General features: G+C 36.9%; 1 protein-coding gene across 3 annotated transcripts in view; it reads left to right on the top strand.

Annotated features, from left to right (window-relative positions):
• Positions 1-8230, top strand: part of rhobtb4 (Rho related BTB domain containing 4) — a 35057-nt gene extending 26827 nt beyond the window's left edge. For all 3 annotated transcript variants that reach the window (XM_077714690.1, XM_077714691.1, XM_077714689.1), the window contains 6 exons: positions 671-890; positions 1684-1802; positions 4379-4529; positions 4620-4708; positions 5304-5409; positions 5480-8230. In XM_077714690.1, coding sequence (XP_077570816.1) covers positions 671-890; positions 1684-1802; positions 4379-4529; positions 4620-4708; positions 5304-5409; positions 5480-5658 — 864 coding nt within the window. In that variant the 3' untranslated portion in view covers positions 5659-8230. The remainder of the gene's footprint in view (positions 1-670; positions 891-1683; positions 1803-4378; positions 4530-4619; positions 4709-5303; positions 5410-5479) is intronic.
• The last annotated feature ends 6776 nt before the right edge of the window (positions 8231-15006 follow it).

Raw genomic sequence — 15006 nt, forward strand, 5'->3', positions numbered from 1 at the left:
TGAAATGACGTGCAGAGGTTGCACGATACCGTTCAAGGACACATCTGGCCACAAAATAGAGGTCAACTAAGAAAATTAGGATATTTCTGCAGCCATGACTTAAAATGGAAACATTTTAGTGGTTTAAGTGGTCAACTCTGCTTTAAAGCCATAGCAAAAAAAACTACACAATGTTTAAAAAGGTATGGCACAAAAGCACAGGCAGTGAAAGGTAAAATAAGACTCAAAAGAAATCAAGATTGTTAATACTCGCTGCTTTTAACTGGTTATCTATACTCAAGCATTGGTAACAAGTCTTTACGAATAGTAAGGAAGGTAGGAAGGATACTATTTTAGCCACTTAAATGCAAATATCCAAGATTGCCCGCCATTCTTTGTGATGAAGTTAATACATGTTATCACATCCACCTGTGCTTGAGTCGATCGGTGTATGTGTGAGTACAACTGACTGATAACAAAATGGCTGGGTTTGTATGTACGTATGGCAATTTTCTGTGTGTATGATTTTCCCCATAATCAGACTTCAAAGAAAGTATCCAATACTAAATACTTTAAGCAATTGTCTTTCACGTGAAGTTCATTTTTACTAGGGTTATCGCCCATATTTTAACTCATTGCTTGAATTGGCTCTTTTGTGATACATTTCTTTGACATTCATCTCTCTTTTTAGGCCGTGTTACAGTACTTGTACACTGGAAACCTGGACGAAAGTCGAGGAGACCTGATGCAGGTGGCAACCATCGCTGAGCTCTTGGAAGTATTCGACCTGCGGATGATGGTGGCCAATGTTCTGAACCGGGAGAGTTTCATGAACCAAGAGATTACCAAGGCCTTCCATGTCCGCAGGGCCAACCGTATAAAGGAGTGTCTCAACAAAGGCACCTTTGCTGGTAATTCTTCAGGCTAATAAACCCTTCATTTCAGGTGCTTTCCATATAGGCATCATGCATCTGATAAAATGGATGCAGAAGTCAACTGCAGCATATTGTCACTATCTAGCGATGTACCCTATGTGTACATTTGATACCACTGTATTGTTTTAACTTTGTATTTCTACTAAAAGAATATGCATGTTGGATTTAATTCATCAACTGACTTGATGAGTAACTGTCACTTGAGTATGCTTGTTGCCTCGTCTGAGTCCTTCCGTAGCTTTTTGTCTTTGCTCCTCATGTTGTCTGTCCCTCTAAGCTGTTTTGTTTGCATGATATCACAGACAGTGCCATGCATCTGCTGTGTCTCAACATGGCCTGTCTACCATTCACTCCTTTGTGTTCATTCACAGTCATCATTATCAACATAATGATGGCAGTCTCACTCATAACACTAACAAAGAGTGGCTCCTTAATGAGCTGTTCAAAAAGATCTGCTTTATCTACTTTGTATTGAATGTTACAGATGAGTATAAATTTTTTCGCTGTAATTGAATGAAAACGCTACCAAAAATGTTCCGATCAATATTGATCAACTGAAACTCTATCGCCATTCCTATACCTTACGTGTGTTCTCCTTCCCGTACTTTCGAAAGCTGTTTTGTCCCTCTGTCAATTTACCTCTCTGTTTGTCTACATGTGTCTCTGTGTGTGTCTCGTCTTTCGTCTGCCTCGTCCGTCTTTCCCCTCTGTAGCTTGGGGCTTCTGTGGCATTCCAAGAGATGAATGCTCTTTTCCACCCCGGTTTTAGATGTGGTGTTCCAGCTAGACGACGGCTACCTTCCAGCGCACAAGCCTCTGTTGATCTCCAGCTGCGACTGGATGGCGGCCATGTTCCGCGGCTCTTTTATGGAAAGTTACATTGAGGAGGTGAGACTCAATTACTGTTTTTTTTTTTTCAATCAATTGCAAAAACTCACCCATTTATTATAGAATTGGCTTGCCGGTTAATCCCATTGACACATCGCTGAGATAAAAATTGTCCAAATTGTCTTTATTGGATAATTTTAATATCCGATATTTTCTCTGATCCTGTGACATGTTAATCTTGTGTAAGTCACTGCAAATTCAAACCTAATTATTTACTCTTTTCACCTATACATGGGCCCATTTTATTATAACTACCATAGCTTTGTTACTAATTAAACCTGAATACAAACCAGTTCATTGTTATTATAGCAAAAATCAGTCAAATGTAGTGGAGTACAAAAACTCCTCAAATTGTGAACGTTGCATGTGATCACTTCTATTTTCGGGCTCATGTCACACTTCCTTCCCTGTATTTTTAGCTTCACACGTTTCACTGTGTGATAACATGTTTTTACACCATTCTGCTCAACTGTGTTAAAGGATTTGTCCAGTCATGGTAATGATTTGCTTCAAAAACATGGCATTTCCTAGAAATTAAGCACTGGAAAGATGGACACAAGTTAATAATGATTTAGAGTTCTAACTAGAAAGTGTTTGTCTGGATTTTTGCCAGCATTTTTTGGGCCTCTCTAAAATTTAACTGCTTTCTGCCTCTCCTCTATCGCTATACAAGAGTAAGCATGCCGTGAGTGGATTTTCTTGGTTAGTCAGTCCATTTTGGTTTTTGGCAAGTACTTACAAGTACAAAAAAATGATATAATGCATGAATCCTGGTTGTCGCAATATATAGAAGATAATGATTACATTCAATTTACTGAACATTTTAAAAAAATGTTAAAAAGCGGTGGGACTACTTCAATGACCAAACAAAACCGCATCTTCAGTAAGCTTTTTACGAAGGATAATTATGTTAGCTTCAAGCAGAAGTAACCGGGCTTCGTGTGTTACCTTATGCTTGTTATGGGATAGCACCTGCTATCTCGCCACGAAACCACCTCGTCTTTATTGGTTGCCCAAGTTTTGTCAACTCTCCCAGTCAGCCATAATATTTCCACATTATAGGGTGTAAATTGACATTTGTGCTTTGATTAAAAAAAAACAACTTAGGCCCTCATTTTTAACTTCTCATCTCTTCTCATTTTCTGAACCACTATATCCTCACTAGGGTTGCAGGGGGTGCTGGAGCATATCCCAGCTGACTTTGGGCCAGAGGCCGGGGATACCCTGAATTGGTGGCCAGCCAATCACAGTGCACAAGGAGACAAACAACCATTCACGCTCGCACTCACTTTAGAGTCCAACTATTCAGTCCCTTTAAGTTCATTTATTTTTGGTAATGTTTAAAAATGATGTGGATATATGAACAGGTAGTTCACTTATTCACTGCCATTGACAGCAATAGGTGTCCAATCCATTGGAATGATGATCTATTGAGGTCAATGGCAATGAAATATAATCATGAATATGATCACTCATTACTGAAACCAGAGCTTCTGCTGGGGGCTCTACCCTCTTGAGACTACCCAGGTTGTGACTTTCGAAACTAATGAGCAGTATGACATTTTCTTAATTGCTTGGATTAGTGAAGGATGAAAAAACACCTTGCTGGGTAGACTCAGTTGTCATGTTAGGGGTTCAGGTCGTCTCGATCTTCAGTTAATAGTTTTTGTTCGAGCTCAACGGGAAGTGACAGCGGAATATTAACATAACACGGTGGTCATGATATAAACAACGTCTCTATGCATTTATATGTCCGGTTCTTAAACAGTGTGGTGAGAGCAATTATTTTTCCCTTTATTTCAATCAGTCTGTTCATTACCCAGTTTTAGTTTGTGTTCAAGACACGGAGAGAAAGAATAAATGGATTTTAGAAATTTCAGGATATGTTTGTAATATAAATTGAAGAGGTGAGATTTTGAGGCAATGAGGTCACAGAATTAGCAAAGGATTTTTGCTACAATTTAATTAGATTAATCTGTTAAACTCAAATTTGCAGCATAGGTGTTGTAAGAAGAAAAGGGTAGAGAGATCAGAAATATTTGGAGGTCTGCTCTCTCAGTTTGTAATAATTTTATTTTTACTTGAAAGGATACATTGTAGTTTAGATTTTATTAGTTTTTCATAATTTGGCTTATTTGCTGACCTCACAGTTCTGAGAACAAGGGTTCGATCTCAGATCCAAACTTTACTCTGTGGAGTTTTCATGTTCTACCCGGGCTCGCGTGGGTTTTCTCCCACATCCCAAGAATATTAGCGTGGGATGGTTTAACACTCTAAATTGCCCCAGGGTGTGAGTTTGAGCATGTACGGTTGTCCGTCTCTTGTGCCATGCGATTGGCTGGCCACCAATATAGGGTGACCATTGTCAGCTGGGATTGGCTCCAGCACCCTCTGCATCCCTTATGAGGATAACCTGTATGTGCATGATGGTATATCAAGCGCAGGATTAAAAAACTGAATATACTGCCATTCAAAAAGTTTTTTTTTCATTGATTTTCACTTATTATTTTGGTTGGAAGTCAGATTTTAGGCCATAAAATATTGCTTGCTGCAAATTTATGATTTCCTCAATGCAGGTTCCCATCCCTTCCACGAGTACAGCATGCATGCGAGGCGTCCTGGAGTTCCTCTACTGTGCCATGCTTACACCGTGTCCTGACCTGGAGTCTATTGAACTTATAGTGGTGGCTAACCGACTCTGTTTACCACGCCTTATTGCGCTCACTGGTAAGGATTCGCTGTAGTGATGGTGGAATGAATGGGGGTGTAAAAAATGACAGTAGATGCTAACATGGAATTATGTATGTGCGTCTCCAGAGCAACATGCTGTTGATGAACTCCTGCAGTTGGTAGTCAAAGGAGTTGATATTGATGGGCATGTCTTGGCCTTTTTGGAGCTTGCACAGGTCTGTTTATTACAGAATCTTTTAAAAGTTTGGTTTATATCAGTGGTGTCAATGCTGAAAGTTGGGGTTCATTTTGTGTAGTTCAAGAGAGCAAATAATATAATATTTTTTTTCAGTTTGTTGTTGAAATTAAATTGAAATAACATTTTAGTTGTCTTTAGTGAAATGTCTAGAACTACAGAAGTCAAAAGTTCCTTTTTTATTCTTAAATTAAGAGAAAATGTATGTTTGTCTATTTATTTTACCCATTAAAAACAAAAAGGAGAAAAATTGGGTCCCTAATTTTTTGATTTTTAAACATAAAATTGTATTAAAAACAGAAAATATTTACAGATCTTTTTCAAATGAATATAAGGATGATTATATTTACTCTTGATACCCCTTTTTTACTTTTGTAATTAAAGACATGAATGAAGAGATAATATATGCTATTACGTGGATCAAAAATATATGTTTTTTTTAGGGCAACAATTCCTTGCCGCCCAAAAAAGTGAATTGACTATAAAAATATAATTTGATTCATTTGCTCATTAATTACATTGGAGAGAACACTTTGAAAACCAATGGTCTATAATTTTGGTCTTTTATTTTTTAGTTCCACAATGCCAAGCAGCTATCAGCCTGGTGTCTCCATCACATCTGCACCAACTATAACAGCATCTGCCGCAAGTTTCCCAAAGACATGAAGGCAATGTCTCCAGGTAGAACCAGTTTTTAAAAGATTACTACAGAACATTACACAGGGGCTTACATCTTCTTTTACCCATACAGAGAATCAGAGGCACTTTGAGAAGCAGCGCTGGCCTCCCGTCTGGTTCCTGAAAGAGGAGGACCGTTATTTACGTTCACGTAAAGAGCGCCAACACGAGGAAGAGATCTTGCGCAAGCAGCACATTAAGCGAGGCTGGTGCTTTTGGAGACAGCCATCCTCCTCACCGCACGTCTCCTAGGCGTCCAAAAAAAGAGGTCCCTGTTGGACCCTCCGACTTTTTCTCTTTCTACACGCAGGCCCTATTCAGTGTTAAGATGGAAAGTACTGGATTGTGCCAGCTTTTATACATGGGAGTGTAGTTCACGCCTAGGCAGCAAAGTACTTCCCTGAGGTCACGAGGGCCCGCGAAGGGGCATCGGCACATTCCCTCGGTCCTCCTTTCCCCGCTTCCCAGCCATTAAGTGATGGGACCAGGAGTAAGGGCTGTCTACTCTCCACTTTCCATCGTATTAGCCCCACTTTTGTGTTTGACTGGGGTAGGGGGGGTCTTCAGCAGGGGTTCACTTTTGCCTTCACACCCACACAGACTGTTAGCTTGCACCTGTCTACAACCAGCACTGGATATCCAGGAAATGACACCACGTAACTGTAAGTATTTTGATAAAAGTTTTTGTAAATCCCTTGCACCTTTTTACATGACTGTCATTCAAAGAAGTGACCGTGATTGTTTTGACTGTTTAACCGGAGCACATTTTGAATTGGAGACATCCAGTCTGTCTTCAATTCCGCAACCCACCGCCCCAAAAAAAGAGCCCCTGGCAAAAATGTACTCCGGAAAAACCAAGCGACCACTCAAAAGCATCGATAGGGATACAGAGCCTTACTTAACGCCTCTTCTCAGAGGCATGAGGAATACAGTATTAAACAAAAAGTATCTCTCACGTCTATCACCGCCACTGGGCTGCATTGAAGCGCCTCAGCAAGCCTGCCTTTACGCCACTGCACCACTGCTCAGGATCCCACCACTACAGTACACGCTAACACTTTATGCCTGTGACTTATACGTTTGTTGACTTTAGTATGTTCAAAGGAGTATTAGAGCTACATTGAACAAGTACACTGTAAAGAAAGATAATAAGGCAAAGCTTGAAATTTGAAGTTTTTTTTTTAATAGTTCATTTGTGGCATTACACACAGACACTCAAAAAAAAAAACCCTAAACATGCAATTCCTTTGTATTTTGTTAAATAACTGCCTACCATTAATAACAGACCTACAAATCATTTAAACTGGTAGCACTGGCATTCAATGCCCATGTGTCTTTGCCATTAATAGCATGTCCAATTAAACCAATTCATATTGAGATTGTCTCGTAACATTCAAATTTTATGTTTTTCCTGGAATTGGACTTTACACTCACAACAGTGATAAAATTCCACTGTTTCTTTTTATTTAGTTCTCACCACAGCCTGAGTACTCCTTTGTAGCTGTGTAATGTAAGGTGTGTACAAAGGAAACACAAAACAACATAATATTGAGTGCATTTATGAACTTTGTTCGCCACACTCTGAATACCAAAGCTGTGATTCTCTTTCTTCCTCACTTTGCTTCATTTTTGCTTCCTTTGCAAAGAGGGTGGTGCAACAGTCAAGTGGTTTGGAGTAAAAGGCATGTGATGGAATTTGACAAATACTCACTTTGCCTTCTGTTCCTTTCACTGTAATCTTAAAAAATGGTGCTCATGTCACGTATAATAACCAAGTCCTTGGTTTCCAGTGTTTTGTTTTCAAAAGAAAAGTGCAGACGTTTTTTCAACCAGACTTTTTTTGAGTCAAATGTGACAACTGTTTATGGAAGTATGTCATTGATTTTTAGAATGTGTAGCGTTCCCATTTGACATCCACGCAGTGCTTTGGAAGATTGGTTGATCTGTTGGTTTAATTTTTTTTTTCTGTGATTTTATCCTGGATAGGGATGGTCATAATAAGATGGTGACCCAAAGAGATGTGAATTGAATAGAGTTTGATGGCTACTATTTGTCTTATTAGTTATTGATAGCCCAATTAGCCTCTTCTCTCAGTGCACGTGCCTTACAACAGACAAAATAAGTCAACATTTTTTGGGTACACGTCAGCCCAAACAAGAACAAGAAATAGTTTTTCCAAGTAGATGATTTTGAATTAATTTCATAATGAGTCCATTTGGTCTGCGATTATTGTTTTTGTGTGAATTATTTGGTTGAAGAAAGAACTTGCTGCATGCACAGAAGGCCACAAAAGGGGAGAAAAAAGGTTGAATATTGTAAGTAAAACAATAACATAAAAAAACTACCATTAATGGTGATATAATTCCAAACACAGGTAAAATGGTTATGATTTCTATTCCTGTCAATGACAGACAATGAATTAAGACAATGTTGGTAGGGAACAGCCACTTTGCATTTGATATCACAGATATTGCTTTGTTTTTGTCGTTTTTGTGCTTAGCATGACTTTGATTGTAGCACTTTTTTTCACTTTATATTAATTGAAGTCCATTTTTTTCCTACAGATCCTTTTTACATTACTAAGACTAATATACTAATATGCAGAGCAATATAAAACATTTTCAAAACTACGGTACCACTAGGCTTTGTATCATACTACATGATATAATATATTTGGCCTTTGTGCAGTTATTAATACAGGGTGCAACTGTTTTTCAATTCAACACTGCAATTAATTTATAATTAACTAAAAATTTGAGCTGAATTGTTTTTCCTAAATTGGATGGAAATTACAGACTGTATTTTTGCCTGATTTGTATGCGAGCAAGAACTTCTGACTTCTTTATAGGACTAGGTGTTAAATATCCCTAATATTCAGCACATCAATTGACAGTTTTTGGAGATAACGTCTTACATGGGGTGGGATTTGGCTAGGATCACGTGGTGCCACCTGCACGCCACATCATCAGTTGTTTGCCCCACACGTCATTGGGTGTTTCGGCCACTTATAACAAGACACCCTCTGCAGAGGTTGGCCCACCACAGGATGATCAGCCCCAGGTGTGTGGCGCAAGGTGGAACCACGCGGTCAATTGGCAGCCCATGTTGCATCCTTACGTTTCATCTCTATTGCCATCTGTGGCTGGATGGGCTCTGGACTCATGTCCGTTGGTGGATCCGCGCTTGGTTGAGCTTCGTCTGGGGTTCTGATACCCTGTGAACTGTGGTGAGTGTCCCGCCACTGGGCTTCACTCGACTTATTTGTCCTACCTCTGAGGAAGTAGTGGTCAATGCGAGGCCCCTCGCTAAGCTCTTTCAGGCACTTTTTCCTGCCCTGGTGGATCTTGAGACCCTTCTCTCATGTAAGAATATTTATTGTAAGTACATCAGAGACTATTTAGTTCTAAAGTCAAGGCACAAAAATATCTAATGAATGGATGATAATTAGATGTGCACCAATCAAAATTTCCTTGCCGATCAAGTAATTTTTAAAAAGCCTCATTCTGACGATATTTTTCAACAGCAAAGCATGCAGTCTTATATTTTTGAACACTAAACGAACGAGTAATTTTTCATAGGTTTTCTGGAGAAGCCAACTGCTAAATTATATCAGGTTTGTAATTTTTGGGGATTTTTTTTTTTTTTGACACAGAAATGAAATACAGATTAATGAGGCCATTTAGTGCCTGCAAAAGACTACACAGAACAGAAAATAGATAATAAATAAATTCCATCCCACATGAATTTAGTTGCAAATGTTCCAATTCGAAACATATTAGAGTTGTTAAAGTATATAATGACCTAACAAGTGCACTTAGAAGCACATAAGTTACACTAGATGCAAAGATCGGTTCTGTTTTTAGTTACGCTGAATTTTATATCGGTTTATCAATCAGTGCACCTTTTATTAATGATTAAAAGGAGGAAAAACGTTGAATATTATGTGTGCCAGTCAGCCATTGATACATGGTTAGCTGTCATAGGTCATAGGTTCTACTGTACGCTGGCTGATGTTAAATTTAGTGGTTTGCCGTCATTGTATACTTTTTGTGTACTAATAGTAGTTGTGGTGTGTTTCCTTTCATGTGCCTTCAGTGAAACATTCACACTTGTAGCTCTGTACAGGCTGGCTGACCACTATTAAGTTAATGAAGCCAAAAAGTCAAGACATGCAGAACTAACATTGGGCAGCTTTAAGTGTTTTGGCGTTTTTTTGTGTTGCTAAAACAGTGGTGGTGACAGGAGTTTATTGTTTTGTATTATTTGCTCAAGTTTCACAATCGTGGAACAATCCTGGACACCAGCAGATCTCAAATGAGGCCTCTGCACTCTTTATTAGGTGCCTGCACTTTCTATTATGTAGCCTATAATGAAATCTTTTTTGATCAATATGCTCAAGTCTTTATATTGCAAGCATTCTTCACTTAGGGACTGTTTTTATTCTGACATTGTGACTCCACATTCAGTATTAAACCGCTATTTAGAGGGAGTGTGAATAATTATACCATTTAATGCAAACATTCGCTGTGACATGTATAATATGATGCTTTAATGAATTAAGATCATTTTTATCCATAATTAAGTCCAGTATTTTGGGAACTGGATGGAGGATTGTTTTGACTGATTAGAATTGTGCACTTTGGTTTTTATGTGATTATTAACCTCCACCACGTGTATTTCGGTATAATAAAGAGCACACCTTCAACTACAACAATTAAGGGCTTTTAAAAAAACAAAAACTAAAAAACAATCAGAATGTTTGCTGCTGTTTTCAAATATGTTTTGAAACGGTTTGTAATACTTTTGAAATACTATGATTTGTATAAAATTCCTTTTCTTTTGCCATTTCAGTATTGTTTGACATGGATTTTATTAAAACAATTAATCTTTTGGAATTGTCTATTGTGATTTCTGAATGATTGCCTCAATTAAATATTTCTCTTATAATTTTTTCTACAAGGGAAAACATCAAGTATTTATTTTTAACTTACCGAGATTTTTTTAAAAAATTTCAATCGTTTGTGTTTTGATTAAAAGGGGAAAAACTGTAAATATAGCATTCTAAATTTATTTATTGACATCAATAAACAAAAAGGCAAAGGAGTGTTTTAATCTCATCTCATCTCAACCTTAGTGAGGATAAAGCAGTTCAGAAAATGAGGGAAATTTCCAAGTGAACGTCTAATCAAATTGATGAAGGAGAGACTGCTGTCTTCCAATTGAAAACGTTAATAGCTCTTTTCATCCACTAGAGGGTACTGTTAAACCATAATTCCATCCATGTTGACAGCGTTAGAAATCGGGAGAATTAAACGTGGCCTCTTAAAACCTGTACTAAGAGGGTATTCATCTATTTATCTATAGGTTTTTTTTTCTGTAAATAAAGAAATTAAGTCATTATAAATTACAATATAATTTCATTTGAAAGTGAAATTACGGATTTCCTATACTGAGGATTTTTTTCATTACAACGCAATGGCGTATGAAGCATAACACTGGTGAGAAATTATAGAGTTGGATTGCCCAAAGTGCAGCCCACGTCAATTACGGCTAGGTGCCCAGTTTTTATTGGCCAGCAGCAAATTATGAAAATAGCATTGAATATGGCCACCAAAAGAAACCTGAGAATGTTGCACCACTCAACTTCAACACTAGATGAAATTATTCTTCTCTATTAGCTCAGGGGTCAAAACTTGACATTGACGTTGAAATCATTATCTGAAACCTGGTAGAATTTAAGTATACAGTGGTACCTGACTTTTACAAAATGTTGTTTTTTCCAGATGTGGTTTCATAATTTCTTTTGGAATATGTTAAATTGCCTTAGCATAAATAATTCTTCAAAAATTCCCCTAAAAGCTTAAAAAAAATTGTAAAATTATAGCAATTTTGTATGTTTACAAAATTGGTGAGAAAAATATCCATTCAGCCATTATAATTCATAAGGAATGCTAAGACATTAACCAATGGGGTTGCATTCCAAGTGGCAGTTGAGTGAAATATAAGTACACATGCACCTTAACTTGCAACTTGATGTTCTGGACATTAAGAAAAACTCGAGAAAAAACTCAGACGATTGAATCAGGAACTCACCAACCGCCAGAGATGCTTCTCAATGGGCCCGAAAAAAAAACAAAAATGTGCCGTGAAAAGGGGATTTTGGTCGAATGTTTGCACTCATACTCCAGCTCTAATGTTGACCTGCAGCACGGTAACAGCAGATTCTACAAACTTTTCGGCCCAAGGGCCACATTGACTTTAAAAATTTGACAGATGGGCCGGGTTAAGCACAAGATACGATACATGTAAAAAACTGCATCGGTTAACAGTACATATGAAACATACACAGAGCGAAATGAATAAAGTATTAACATGCTCATCACTCATCATTAAAGTAAAAATGAATGTATTAAGAAATATTAAAATGTAATTTAAAAATTATTAATTTATTTTAAGTAAGTCACTTCAATCAGAATCAACTCGAAAATATTACTTGGACTTTACTTATATCGTTCGTTATTCATGATTTCTTTGACCCGATTTTAGGGCATTCAAATTAAAGTGAGTCAAAGTGTCTAATTACCAAGTCATTTACACTGTATCACATTTTAGAGTGTGGTATCGAGTGATCATGTTTCAGCACCTTCGATGCTGATAGACGTCCAATCCAATTTGATCATCGAATGATCGCTATCAACACTCCCAATCAAAAAAAGCTAACCAGCAAAAGGGGTCAATGGCAGCCAATGAGTTAACTACTGCATCTTTTTTTATGAAGGAAGACTGACTCGTTCAATGTCAGCTGTTCCGTGTTCAAATGCCTCGCCTACGTGGGTTATGACATCATCACATCTGGCTCTCATTTCTGGCGGTTTCCTCTGTAGAAGATAAAAAAAGTCTGTCTTTCAGGGTGAAAAACCAAGAAAAAAATCCATGCTTTAGACATGTATACATATGGGGGTTTCGAACAAAATTGACACACCTTTAGACCACAGAATCATTCTACAAAGTCCTTATACAGAAAAACAGAGTCAAGTTATTTTGTCTATTAGAGGGGGGATTTTCCCAAGATATTGTTGTTACTGTGGTTGCCATGGAAATGCTCATCCGACAATTGTGTTGAAAGGCGGGATTAAGCATTTGCGTAGTAGCTATGACCCAATTGAGGATTAACAATACTAATGTATTGTTGTATTATTAAACTAATAACATACACTCATCCTTCGCATGTGTGTGTAAATTGGCAAGAGGTGCATACATAGGCCCAAGGGGAAGATATCTCAAGGCTGTTGTCAAGGCGCATAGCTGAGCAGTCACCTCATCTGGAATACTGCTGCGAACACACACACATATTCGCACATGTTGACTCGGCTTCTTTCCTACCCGCAGGCAAGCACAAGCAAAAGAGCACAGTGACATACACATGTTCTCTATGACATGCACATGTATGCAACATTTCATCATCTGCAGTCAGCTGTTGACATGTTTGGGACATGCACAGGATAAATGTCCGCCAATGTTAAATGAATGTGCTTACTCACGTTTCATTTTTGACTTTCTAACATATCAAATAATGATTTTAAAAAATCTTAACTGTAGACTTGTTAAATCACTTGCTGGCGATGGACGTCTAATGTGATCGGTGTCGCCCCTCCCATTCAAAATGGACTTTAATGTCATGGCAGCCAATGAATTAATTCTTGAAATAATATATAAGAGGTTTGAACAGTCGTAAGGTTGTTGATCTGTTTCCGTTTGTTTCAATTATCATCATTAAAGAGCTGTCAGACTCTAACAAAAAATGGCTGTGTTAAAACCTACTGTATGCATGCATGTACATCTATGTGTATGTATGTGTATGTGTATGTGTGTGTGTGTGTGTGTGTGTGTGTGTTTGTGTGTGTGTGTGTGTGTGTGCGCGCACGCGCGCGCGTGCGTGCGTGCGTGCGTGCGTACGTATGTATGTATGTATGTATATGTATATATGTATATGTGTATATGTATATCTATATCTATATATATCTATCTATATATATATATAAATATATATATATATATATATATATATATATATATATATATATATATATATATATATATATATATATATATATATATATATATATATATATATATATATATATATATATATATATATATATATATATATATATATATATATATATATATATATATATATATATATATATATATATATATATATATATATATATATATATATATATATATATATATATATATATATATATATATATATATATATATATATATATATATATATATATATATATATATATATATATATATATATATATATATATATATATATATATATATATATATATATATATATATATATATATATATATATATATATATATATATATATATATATATATATATATATATATATATATATATATATATATATATGTATGTATGTATATGTGTGTGTGTGTGTGTGTGTGTGTAAAGACATTCTAACATAACTCAATGTGGCACCAACTGTTTTCAATGACGTTCATGTTGGCAAAGTTAGAAAAAAAGATTATTTTTTTATCTGTCATATTCCCCTCAATAAATAGCTGCCGTATCTGGCTCTGTATTATCAGATCCTCAAAAGCAGGTGACTTGGATTTGGATGCAAAAATGTGAAAGTAGAGTCCCCCACTCAAAAATAAAGATATGTATTAATTAAAAACGTGCATATTTTGAGTAGCCAGTGAGTTAAAAACTCCTACAGGTAGGGAACAAGATGTTGAACATTGGATCTAAAAATTAAGCCCAATAGGTCAATCTTAAGTGGCGTTTATGTTGGGTGCAATTTGTGTGTAAGGATGTTATTAGTAATAATTATAAGAGAACTTATGGGTCAATGAGCTAATGCAGGAATGCCACATTTATACAGAAAATTATATAACCACCTCCCGCATGCTTAGATAAGAACAGTAATTTAGGCTAAAAAAAAAAAAATTAAAAACAACAACACATAATTAGTAAAGACTAATGACAACATCATGAGAAAGAGAAGGTTGAACTGCTTTGCAATAGCATAACTTTAAACTTTTCTCCTAAACTTGACATGGAGCATTCAACAGTGTCAATTTGAAAGTTCAAAGACCCCATCCTGAACCATAGAAGCATATATCAGCTTAGTGCAAGTCAACTAACTGATCTAAGCGACTTATTGGTAAATGGACAGTAAATTAAGTGTACTCTAAGAGGCCAGGAGAGGATTTTGTGAGTTAACGGAGCTCTCCACAAGCTGTCGACCACAGGCTGTTAGTCTAGACTCTTAAGAAAGTAGGGGGCTGGACAAAGAGCTTGTGGCAATTAGCAAAGAACCAAATTAGAAGTTAATGGCCATTTCAATACACACGAACGTGGACAAAGCCCCCACTGGACATCCGAGCGCATTCCTACATTAGACCCCACGACCAATAACCGCCGCACCCTTGCAGAGGAAATGCCAGAGCCCTCTAAAGTGGATTCTAACAGTGTCGTTCACATGTCCAGATATGGACCAAGAGGCTTGCAAGGCCAGGAGAGGCTCTAATAACAGGAAGTTGTAAGAATAAT

The sequence above is a fragment of the Stigmatopora nigra genome, chromosome 4 (genome assembly GCF_051989575.1).
Source record: "Stigmatopora nigra isolate UIUO_SnigA chromosome 4, RoL_Snig_1.1, whole genome shotgun sequence".
Taxonomy (NCBI): Eukaryota; Metazoa; Chordata; class Actinopteri; order Syngnathiformes; family Syngnathidae; genus Stigmatopora; species Stigmatopora nigra.